The following is a 12500-nucleotide window of genomic DNA, read 5'->3' as shown; positions in this document are numbered from 1 at the left end:
AAAGCGCGCCAGCGGCCAAAAATCCCATAAGACCTTGCGCGCATCTTACTTACAGATCAGGACTTGTACCGTCGGCCATATTGTGTCGCGGTGGAAGAGCACATAGAAGTTGTGTTGAGTGCAAGCGATTAGCCAACCATTTTACACAGGTATTTCATTCAGTCACTTCGGAAAGATCTGTAAAGCTTTGAAAAACGTTTTGAAGCGGTGAATTTATCGTATTTAGTTTAACCTTCTTGCAAGGTTATAACCAGTACGCAAATTGTTCGAAAACATCTTTCTGCCGTAAGATTTCGAGTTCTCCGACTCTGCTAATAAGAGATCCAGTCTAGAATTAGTGTGTCAAGACTTGCTTTTGGACTATCTTGAGATTGCAAACCTAGGATGAATTCTTATTATACTTCTATTAAAATAGTGTGAACAGTTCTTTTGTCATTGCCTTGTCTGTGACCGGTGATCTGATATTCGAGTTAGAGGTAGTCAAGTTGATGTGGAAGCAGCTTCTGTCACTTGCGTTACGGTTCAGTGAGGTTTCCTACAGATCGTTTTCGGACTGCTGTTGTCGTTACAGCTCGGTGTACTCTATCGCTAGACCTTGCAAAAGGTAATTTTGTCCTTTTCTTTTTTTTTGAAAGGTATTGAGTATTCGTGGATAGGTTCCTTTAGAGTTGATTTTCAGCTTATCTCCCGCACACTTCTTCCGTAAAAAGATTCGTGAAACCCCCAGTGTTTAAGTGTTTCCTTTTCAGTTCCCCCTTTAAAATTACACATCAAGATTGTGTTCAGCTTAGCTTCAATTGTCAACTTTCAATTTCGATTGTTGAGTTGAATTTATCATAAAATTTGCCACAAATGTTTCATTTTCCAATTCACTAGAGTTAAGTCTAGCTTATATCAAAGTTAAAAAAAAGAGTTATTGAAGGTTTGATCTTTGTGAAGAATTGAAAAAAAAAAAAAAAAAGAAAGAAACTAGTCCCAGCTGAGCCACAGAGATTGTAAACAATGTCTTCATCAGTACTTACTTATAGTATATGTAAAAAAAACCTACAAGGAAGAATCTCGTCCCATAAATGATGTTAAAGGAAAAATGTCAAGCCTGTAGGAATACCACTATCCGCCTCTGATGTTCAGCGTCCAAATGCACAACTCCCCTGTACAAGCTAAAACATTTATAGTCACTACCAAAGTCCACTTATGTCCAGGTTTGACCCTAATTAGATACACGCCCAATTTTGACATCCAACACAAAGTGTCCCTTTAAGTCTAAGCATTTGCTACCTATTTTCAACAATAAGCTAAGGGTAAAGGTCAGCATTATTTTTAGCTTTGGGTAAATGCAGCAGCTAATCTTCACTTAAAGAGTAGCATTTGGGGGACACTTTGTGACATAAATTGTCTGTATTCTGAGACACAAGTGATGTTGAAGTTGGCGAGAAGAGCAAGGGGACACTTCGTGATGCTTATTGAAATCCGCGTGCATCTAATTAGGGTCAAACCTGGACATATCAAAGTCAGTAGATGATTTGTTCCCTGAAGCTAAGAAAACTTTTTTGGAAAAAAAGTTTGGCTGTGTGGCCCTCATAAGCAGTATAAGGTGCTGTGGTGCATGTTATGTAAGGTTGCACAGGCTGTCACCCAGTGAAAATATATAGTTTACGTCATAGAAAGTGCGGCGTACGGGGTTTTATTCACGAGTTGTGTCAAAAACCTGAACGAGCGAGGAACGAGCGAGTGAGGGTTTTTGACACAAACAACGAGTGAATAAAACCCTGTACAAAGCACTTTCTATGTCGTGAACTGTTTATTACACATAAGACGAGAATTTTCACTAAAATAGTTTTCTGAATGCAAATTAGAAACAAAAACTCATTAACAATAGAACCAAATGCAAATTTAATATAATTCAATTACAAAGTACGATTTGCACGAGATGCACGAGTAATTGGCATGGAAACGCCTTTACGCTATCGTTGATTGGTTATACTTCCACATGTGAAATAGCTGTACGCCATTCTGATTGGCTGTATAAGCCGTTTCCACATGTGAAAATAAAGTGTATAGATTTGTACAAATGAGCTTCATGGAATAAAATTCTCATGTTATTTGTAATAAAAAAGTGTTCCACAGCCCCTGTCTGCAAACAATTCTATTCAAAATCAAGTTGGTTTTGCCCCAGTGTCATATGAACTGACGTCAAAGCGAACTCAGCGGAGGATTTGAAACAAACTTTAAAACTGCACAAGGTAAAAAGTGGCTGAACTTAAAACAGAAGTTGAAAACATGGGTGCCTCAAATGAACAGATCTGCCAGGAAATTCTTGAAGGCCAATTTGATGGGGTAAACTTTCCTTCTTTTAACTCACATGGTAAAATTCTACCATACATATTCTACCTTACTAGTTGGTTTTTCAGTTTATTAGGATTGGTAATGAAAAGATGAACACAATTCAAGGATCTCCCAAGCCCACGAAACTGAAAACATGGCATACTGTCATGCTTGTACAACAGGGTAAAAGTTACTACTGGTAACCCTGCAAAATACAGTAAAGACCCACACATAAGAACCTAGAATTTTCGAGGTCAGGCTGAGCAGGTTCTAATATTTTAGGCTATTTTTTCATAATTCAGGCTGATTACATGTAGTTTCTTAATAGGTTCTTATTTCTCAGAGGAACAACAATAAATTTCTATAATTTATTCACAAGATATGTAGACAGTATTGCACTGTAGCTTTATGGAAAACATATTTCAAGAGAAAATCCAATAAAATGCCAATCAAAGAAAACATAATTATACATAATAGACCTAGTCGGCTAACTCAATGTTGTACCCAATTCAAATCTCCCGAGATTAAGATTCTTTTTTATTGTATTTGCATTATAATGTACCATTCATATTTAAATGATATGGAAATACCTGAAACAAAACGTTTTTTCCCCAAAGGGTTTGAATTGGGTACAACATTGAGTTAGCCGATTAGGTCTATAACAGGAGTTTTCTCGAGGGTGATTTTTTTGTAAAAGTACCTCTTTTTCTTTGCCAGGCTCTGCAGGTTCTTATATTTTTGGGTATTTTTAAAATGCCAAATTTCAGCCTGTACTAGGTTCTTATATGTGAGTTTGTACTGTATGCATTATTCCCTAAAATAGAAAACTAATCCAGGCTATATAGAGTACTCTTTTTGCCTTCTAATAATCAGATCAGAGTCAGTAATTATTACTGACTAATTCAACGTCAGGACATTTTTCCTTTACCTTTGATAATAAAAAAATAAGATCACAATATTTTTCACCTCTATCAGTACTTTGCACGCATACTGGCTTTAGCAATGTTTTGGAAACATGATTGTAAACATGCGAACCTCACTCTCTAGGAGGTGTTTCTTACTAGAAGTAAAAAGTAAAAGGAGCAAGCCATTGTCTTCACTTCTTTCAAATTCCATTCAGGAAAAAGTGAATGCAAATGCTAACATCATGGAGGGCTTAGCTCTCAGCTACTCCAGAGAGAGACCTGGAAGTCCCAAATGGGTTGAACTGTTGAACTGTGTGGCACAGCAATACACAAATAAGGAAATTAAGCAAATGTTCAGGTTTACTAACAGTCGAGGAGAAGAAGTATCATGCACAGACTACGAATTAACAAAAGCTAGACTTTATAGTAAGATGTATGGTCCAGGAGCAGCACTTCCGAAAATAAGACGCCAATATAGTCATAAACTTCCATCAGAAACCATTGCTTTTGTCTTAGAATTTATCCATCATCTAGACAGTGAAGAGTATTCATCTTATAAAAGTGGCCCCTGTGATGGAAAACAAAAATCATGGATAAGTGAATTATTACGAGGAGGAAATCAACCTGTTTTGTGGTTCAATTAAGCAAAACAAGTCTGCCTTTTATGATAGATATACATTGTAAACAGGAATGTGAACAACTGGAGATTAGACCTATAAGCTTTAGTACAATTTTTAAGGGTTTGTCTGCGGAAAATTTCAAAATAATGGCAGAGAAGGCAGGACTCTAATATTTGCACAAAACTTGGCGCGGAGTATTTCATCGTGGTAGATAAGCTGCTAACTCGTTTAGGTGAAATGCTGAGGAGCCAATGTAAACCAGACATAACTCCAGGATTAATGAGCAAAGCAAAGACGTTAACAAATATTAATAATATATGACTTTTTCCGGTACAAGAAAATTCAGAACGAACATATTTTGCTACAGTGGTACATCTTCCAACACCATCTAACAGGACATTTCAACAGCTTTGCTCTTTCCACACGCCAGCAGTCTAACTTAAGTTTTTTGGCATCACCTTCACTTTTTTGAGGAATAAAAATTCTTGGAAATGATGTGAACTTTCCAAAAATAATGTACAAGGCAAAGAATGTTGGTGTCCAAATATGAAAAGTGCAACCGTCAGGCTGAAGAACGCTCGCACGTGAAGGAAGCTCGAACGCAAGTGGTTTCGAATGTCAATTATGTAAACAAATTGAGGTGTTGTATTTTCAAACTAAAATTACGCAACTGGTTCAAAACAAAACCACATTTATTTAGGTAGCACTGAAAAGCTTGCACTTTAACGTTCTGTATTGTAGTGACATATGTCTGGTACACTATACAATGAACTTACAACAAAGCGGATAAACAGTGCTGCCATAAAGAATTCGTTAACCAATTATATCTGCCACAAAGGAATCGCGGATGATTGGAAAAGTTCATGATTTCAAAAGCATTTTACTATGCAAAGTGAAAGCATCAGAGGTGATGTTCAAAATAACAGTATGATCAGTAATCCAGTACTTACCAAATGGAAGCAGATCTCTTACTGAAAGGGCGATGTTTAAAGTTGAAAAATGCACTACCCTGCAAGTTTGAGGCGAGATCAGACAACCGGTTCAAATACATTTAAAGCAAATAATGCTCAAATCAAGTGTAGAACATCTAGAAATTTTCAATTAAGACGTGCAATCCTTGGTACAACAAGATTTTTGCAGCGTAGCCTGACAAGAACGAGATAAGTAATATGGGTTTCGCACAACGGTGTATCTTATTTTCAATTCTTAAACGCATAAAAACTCAAGGATGTATATTCCGTTTACGCTGAAACAACTAACAAAATTACGGTTTCAACAGAACAGGTGAAGTCAAAACCTTCATTTTGAAATGTTGGCAGTTTCATAAAGTTCACAAATAATCTCGTTTGAGCATTTTTTCTCAAGGGAAAATCTCGCTCAATGAATTGGAGAACGCAAGTTGAGCTCGACTGGCTTAACGCTCAACCCTCACGCTAATTGTGCTTTAACACAGCCTTTCAAAGAGATTTCAGAGTTTTAAAGTATCACTTGTTATTGAAATAACTTAGGTTATGGAAGTAAAACAATTACATACCTTTAATGAATTGATTTGGCAAGATAGTATCGACAGTGAACCGTCTCAAACCGTCAGAATCAGCCATAACGTCTGTGACAAACGGCCGGCATTGTTCGCATCTCATGGCAAGTCTACTGCAGCAAATCTCCCATTTGCATCCTAGGGGTTTTTCTACCACAAAATGCTTCATATCCTTCCGACAAAGGTTAGAAATGAGCCAGGGAACAGGACTTGTTATGAGTCGAACTGATTATTGCGGCCATCAAAATATTCGCTGGCGCGAGACACACGTGAATCCAACTAAAATTGACTGGCGGCAAAAGATTATTATGGTATTTTTGGCCGCGCAATGCTCGAAGTTCAAAAATAACTCGTCTTAAGTTGACGGCGAATAAACTATAGCCCGAAATTCAACGAGCCAGTATAAAGTGCTTATTGGTCAATTTACTTAGTCAGCCTACATTCATGAAAGTCGTTAAATATCTATAATCGACTTATTTCGCTAAATAACGAAAAAGCCAAGCGCCGGCTCCCTTAGTTTGTCAGAGTTAGAAGAAAGAAGAATTCACAGTCTTTTTTCATCTTCTCGTGCATTTTTATGTTATCTGGTTCTGTGACTGTGTTTCTGTCTGTTTCCTTATGGTACGCTTACAAGTGCCAGCGCATTTCAAGGGCAAGAAAGAAAAAAAAAATGTTACGGAAACGGTAGTAGTACTTCTGGCCAGAGTTGTTCAAAAGGTGGTCAATTAACGTTGTCCACCGGATAAAAACCCGAAACTATACGGGCCATTTTCGGTTGTCACAATTCCCTTTGTATCACAAGAACGGAGAGGATTCAAGTCGTCAAACTTCTCAGGTCTTCACAGACATGTTTCTTTTAGTTGGCTTGAAAAGATGTTAAAAGATCAGCTTTCCAAAACAAGCGGTTGGCAGTTTCACAAATGGCTTTTCGGGACTTTCGAGAAACGGGCCATTTGACCCACATGCCAGGGCACTGTGACGTCATAAGGTTTCGGCCTGCGCTTGTTTTAGGGCGCTTTCCTTTTGTCAGAACTGGCCGGCCAGACCCAATCATTTGCAAAGAAAATGCAACAATTTGAAGGAACACTTACATGATAATCTCTCGCATTCTTCTCGGGGAGTATATATCATCCTCGACGTGTGTTTTTAATTTGGATGCGTTGTAGAGCTACTGCTTCGAAATGCCCGGTCTGACCGGTCAGTTCTGTCGAATAGAAAGCACCCTTAGATTCCCTTTTCTCCCTGAAAAGGCAGCGAGGGAGAGATAAATCGGCCCCTTGACCATATGTGGGAAACCCCTTTCCGACGGCTAACTTGCAGGAGTTATTTCAACCGGAGAAGGATATTTAGCAGGTGATTTAGGCTAAAAAGGAAACTTACTAGTGCCGATGTGGATTTTATCGTCCCTGCTTTAATTAGTAGATGTTTTAGCGATCGTTCAGGCATTTAGAAATATTTAAGTTCAGTTTTGAAATAATTGATGTATTTCATTTATCTTCCAAGTTCGGAGTTCCTTGATACTGATTTTATATATCAAAGGAGCGGTCACATTGTAAACAACATGGCGGATACCGAGTAACTTTTTTAATCTTTTGCTGTCTGTAAAGTTTGCAATTTGCGAAGCTCGAGCAAATCAGAATGACTTTTAAGGTAAACAAGGAACTTTCTAGGGCAGATTTCAAGGTATCCGGTTTCATGAAGACTTCTTTATCACCACTTATTTGCATATGAATGGTAAACGATGCTAATTATAAGAGTGCTTCTAGGGGTGATTAACGTACAATCGGCAAGCAAGTTCATAAAGCATTGTAAGTTGAAATTGGGTAATCTGGAGCCACTTAGTCTGTGGTTGACTTTGTAGAGAAAAAATGCAATAAATTTGAAGTAGCAATTGAAGTGGCACATAATTCATTTTTTCCTTTTTCTTAGTTCTGGACATCAAGTGACGGAGATCAAAAGCATTTAAATATTGATGAGATGAGAACAGCCCTTATATCAGACAGCCTGAAGGCCATTGAGTAAGTGTACATTAAAATAATTAATATGCAGAATTTTATTAACCCATTAGACTTCAAGGAGTGAGACTTTGAGTGAACTAAATAGATTTTACTCTGTCAAACCCCAAATGATTTTACTTGCCAATGGAAGACGGTTCAGAAGTCAATCGGTAAATAAGCTCAACCCTCAAAAATAAGCCAATAATTTGTTATCACTATTATATTTAATTTAACAATTAGACCAATAGCCCATGAGGTGGAGCCGAATGGGCTATTGACCCGTGGCCCTTGAGGACGAAGTGTCTAATATTGTTTTAGTATCACCCAACTAGTTGGACAGAAAAGGCAATAATAAAGTTAGCAAATGCAAGTTAAAGAAATGTTTATTTGGGCATAAAACGAAAAAAAGCGTCATGCTTTCCGCTACTGGAGGACTATTAATGATAGTCCTCTAGTAGGGTAGCCAATCAAAATGCAGGATTTGCATTAGTCCACTAGTTGGGTGATACTAATGTAAGTTAACAGAGCACGAGAAAAAAGCTGTCTGATAGCCTGGGGCTGGTGGAATGACATTTCGGGCTAGCGCTTTCTTATTGTGGGTTGCGCGGTGGGCAAGCATCACAAGCGTGGCATTGTTGGTTGCTTTTTTTCTGATGCAAATTGCTGACATACCTTAAGTGTTCAGCAGACAGTTCGAGAGAGAAAGTGAAAGAATAGAAATCATTTCTTTTTGAGGGCCTGAAATCACACTTTAAATCACATTTTTAGTCTGCCTTAGCCAATATGGCGATGACTGTGTCTTAATTGACTGAGTGTCTCACCTGAAACTTCATGTTTTCACTCAGCCAAATCTTTAAGATGATCATACAATGAAGTAAAAAAATGTGTTTTCGATAGCTCTTTAGAGACATGGGCTAGTAAGATGAAATGAAAGCTTGGCTGAAGGGCAAGCTGATGCTTGGAATTTTGTCCCTGTGTAAGTGATATTTTTAATTGTGTTAAGAAAATGCTGATGATTTAACTGTCAGACACATGAAACATAGATGCATAGCCAATGAAAAAACAGGAAGTGGTCAATGTATATTTACAGTGATAATCTGTAATGTAATTATTACAGATATTACGAACAACATGCCGGGGTTATTTTACTGGGTCCCTTTGAGTTTGGGGATGGCTTTGGAGTAGACTGAAGCCCACGGAGATTTACTAAGTGGATCAACAACAACAACATCAAAATTAAAGACTTTCCAACAGTGCCTTTAAGTCAAAGCATTAGCGAAAAGGTGTTTTTAGTCCATGTTGGGAAGTTGTTTTCCTCTATTTCAGCCAACACACCGGTACTGTCAAAAGATTACTTAACATTGCAGATTGGTGTTGACAATGACAATTCTTGCTTGTAGCAGGAGAATGGTTTGCAGTCAATATCTATCCTTGTTTTTTCGCTGAATCTCAAATTTCTGACCCTGAAGTCTCATCTTAGTTATCAGATGCAAACAGGTTGTTGCCCTCAGTTTTAGAAGGCCTGATAAGTCGTAACAGAAGCACATGACCGTGAAGCGTGTAACTTGCAATTCTTTTCCTTGGAACAAAGCTGGGGATTTTAGCACACCAATTTTTTGCCCAAATATGGACAAAAACAAGATCGAAGCTGCACGCACGGCAAAATGCACGAGCTACGTTACATCCAAATGAGGAAATTTTTAGACTCCAAAATTGTTCTAAGCCAGTGAATCATTCAGTGATCTCACAGAGATTGTGTACATTTTCTTTATTTTCTTGATAATGATGACAGGATGTCATCGAAACGTCGAAATCTGTCCGCGTTAGTTTTTCTGATTAATTTAATAACAAAAGTCAATCTTATATGAATCCATTTTCAGGTCGTTTTTAACGTTGATAAACAAACGAAAACAAACAGCAACAACAAAGTATATCATTCCTATCTGCTTCCGCATGCATTCAATTCCATTCGCTACTCATACACTGCCTTACACTCAGGTCCACACTGGTGTCCCTGCGAAAGGTGGGCTCTGTTTGACTTCTCAACTACTTAGGTCTTTCTTTGCGACTCTGCATTAAATCGCCAGAAATACGGTGTAGCACGCCATGCTGAAAAAAATCCTCCTAAACTTTATAGACATGCTTGTCACTAGAGCCTTTTCCCATTCCATCCATGATCGGCGCTTTGAGGGTATGCACGATATTCAAGAGACGTCAACTGGTTTTTCTGTGTAATAAAACGAACATGATCAATATTCACTATAAATATTCTTGGGTTTCACTCACGTGATCAACAGATATATTTTTCAACGAAAACAAAAGAAAACGTTTGCATAACAATTAAGTTCAATTTCCGGAGGATTGGACTCCAACATGGCCACCGTTTCATTGTTTGGGGACTCCAAATGGTGGGTGTGGCGTCATGTGAAAACCTAGATGATAACTTTATGACCTTTGCATCATGCCCTGTAAAACTGATGGGGAAAATAATTTGAAACGTTCGAAAACACACAAACTGATAGAGAATCAAAAAGGACTTGTTAGCTCAGTATCGTGGTGTGGTCAATGATGAGCTCAAGAAAGGATGAATGATGTTGATAGGGAACTTTAGCAACGACAAGGGCGACGGCAACGAGAACGCCACGAATTTGCATATTTAGTGGGCAAAAACACCAGCTTTGCACGCTCTGCACGTGCGTTTTTCAGTTTTGCCCATTTCTTTGCCGTCGTCAGCAAAACAACAACGTGAGATAGCCAAATTTGAGGTATTATAAAGGACGTCAGCACTTGAAGATAAATTTTCATTTTCTCCCCTAGATTAAGTGGGTAATTCTTTTGGGACTATTCCAGTTATTCTTTTTCCGGTTTACGAATAACAGAATACACGGAATACCAATTCCCAAAAGAACGCATCTGCCGAATTAGTCCCAAAAGAACACGATTACCGGAGTATTCCTATTCCGGAATAGTCCCAAAAGAACGCGCCCTAAGAGCTGTTCCGACCAGAAACTTGTGTTGACACCACTCTAGTGTCAACTCTCTGGTGTTTTGAATCCCTAGGGGAACAACGAACAATAGAACTTGATTTAGACCTGGTCCACACGTATCCGGATATTTTCTTTCCGGATATGCCTTCCGTCCACACGTATCCGGCGAATTCGCTGGCGAATCCAGAACTTTTTGAATACGCTCTCCAGAGTGGATAGTTTTTAATTCGCTATGAATCCGGAACCGTGTGAACGCTAAATCTGAAATTTTGTTTTATCAGGATGACGTAACAACATCGAGCCCAGTTCCTTACCGTGAATTCAATTCTCAAGATGGCTGCCGAGGGCAATATTATTTCTTTAGATCTGGACTTATTTCAAGTATCATCACGTGTGTGCAGTTAAACATAGCTATGAACACTGTACACTTTAATTATGCCTTATTGTTCCTTAAGGAGTCCTGAGTACTAGAATGAATCTGGATACGTGTGGACGGAGCCTTTAAAACTAGTGTTAACTCCCTAATGCGACTGCAACCAATGAATGAGATGTAATGTACAATTATTGCTAATGGACGAACAAAAGGAGCTAATGAGAGATCTTTTGTTTTCGTCCAACAACATTGCGGTGATGGTGCAACGTGAAAACCACGTTAACTTGTCATTACTGCATCAACCAATGTTTCTTCACGAATCATCGCTTTATCACCTATGGACTTTAACTCACCTTCATCAGCCTCCGGGCTCTCCAATACAAAGTACTCCGGTTCTTCTTCTTCTTCTTCTTCTTCTTCGATTTTATCAAAGCTAAGGCTACCAGATGAGGTAGACTGTAAATTGTCCATAATTATCAAGCTTTTCCTCTTTCCCATCGCCAAGTATTCTTCGGGTTCTACGTACTCCCCTGACAAACAACCAGAACATTCAAGCGTAAAATCATCCTTGGAAGTTCTAAGGCTCATTTTCCCTGCTTCTGAACGCTGGTCGTTCCTTGTGACGTCGGAAAAATCGTCCTTAACATCATATTTCTCAATATTTTTGTAATCTCCAATGGTTGACAAATTTGGGGTTGGAAATTCAATCCGCTCGTAGCCACCTTGGTCTTCTTCTTGTTGCTGTTGTTGCTGATTTGAAGCCGTCTCCTCATTCAATGTTTCTTCAGAAAGTATCGGTTGATCACCTATGGACTTAAACTCACCTTCATCAGCCTCTGGGCTCTCCAACACATAGTACTTCGGTTCTTCTTCTTCTTCTTCTTCTTCTTCTTCTTCTTCTTCTTCTTCTTCGATTTTATCAAAACTAAGGCTACCAGATGAGGGAGACTGTAAATTGTCCATAATTATCAAGCTTTTCCTCTTTCCCATCGCCAAGTATTCTTCGGGTTCTATGTACTCCCCTGACAAACAACCGGAACATTCAAGCGTAAAATCATCCGTGGAAGTCCTGAGGCTCATTTTACCTGCTTCTGAACGCTGGTCGTTCCTTGTGACGCGGGAAAAATCGTCCTTAAGATCATCTTTTCCAATATTTTCGTAATCTCCAATGGCTGACAAATTTGGGGTTGGAAATTGAATCCGCTCGTAGCCATCTTGGTCTTCTTGTTGTTGCTGTTGTTGTTGATTTAAAGCCGTCTCCTCAATCAAGTCCCCCATTGAGATTTCCATCGTTGCTTGCTCCGAACTACTTCGCTGGAGTCGGAACAGTTTATTCAGCACCACGGGGTCTGCATAGTCGTATTCTGTCGTGCTTTCTGGGCGTGAAAATCCTTCCATCTTCATGTACCCCGTCTCAGACTGTGTGGGAGATTTCTGTCCAAAAAAAGGGACAAAGTATGGATACTTGAGAAGCATTCAATGGAACTCGAATGAGTCATAATGTAAGTCGGATTGAGCTAAGGGCGACGAAAACTTACAGGTCTGCTCTCAACCGACAGACTTTTAGACCGTTTGTTTCTGTTATGGAAATTCGCACTGCTTATCGTAGCGATCTAGTTGGATGAATTTCAGCTTTGGCGGGGTTTTCAAGGTTTTAGGGTTAGGGTTAGAAAATTGTTCCGTGGCACGCAATGCCTATCGCTTGAAGGTGGGCCTTTAACGGTTAGAATTTGTTCCAGAAGAGTATACATCTTGT

At 38.9% G+C, this 12500-nt stretch overlaps 1 protein-coding gene and 1 long non-coding RNA gene across 4 annotated transcripts in view; both read right to left on the bottom strand.

Moving 5' to 3' along the window:
* Positions 1–2679: 2679 nt before the first annotated feature.
* Positions 2680–5678, bottom strand: LOC138010573 (uncharacterized). Its single transcript, XR_011124495.1, has 3 exons — positions 5385–5678; positions 4801–4859; positions 2680–3798 (listed from the first exon to the last, which is right to left on the bottom strand). It is a non-coding gene; the product is annotated as an uncharacterized lncRNA (long non-coding RNA).
* A 2523-nt stretch (positions 5679–8201) lies between these two features.
* Positions 8202–12500, bottom strand: part of LOC138011673 (uncharacterized) — a 12858-nt gene continuing 8559 nt past the window's right edge. Inside the window, exons 8-10 of one of the 3 annotated variants that reach the window (XM_068858792.1) lie at positions 11645–12178; positions 11098–11164; positions 8202–9611 (exon numbers count right to left, since the gene is read on the bottom strand). In XM_068858792.1, the coding sequence (XP_068714893.1) occupies positions 9589–9611; positions 11098–11164; positions 11645–12178 (624 nt within the window). In that variant the 3' untranslated portion in view covers positions 8202–9588. Of the gene's footprint in view, positions 9612–11097; positions 12179–12500 lie in introns of all 3 variants that reach the window. The other 2 variants (XM_068858791.1, XM_068858790.1) reach the window with 2 other exon arrangements.

The sequence above is a fragment of the Montipora foliosa genome, chromosome 7 (assembly GCF_036669935.1).
Source record: "Montipora foliosa isolate CH-2021 chromosome 7, ASM3666993v2, whole genome shotgun sequence".
In the NCBI taxonomy this organism is placed as follows: domain Eukaryota; kingdom Metazoa; phylum Cnidaria; class Anthozoa; order Scleractinia; family Acroporidae; genus Montipora; species Montipora foliosa.
This window is presented reverse-complemented; position numbering and strand designations above follow the sequence as displayed.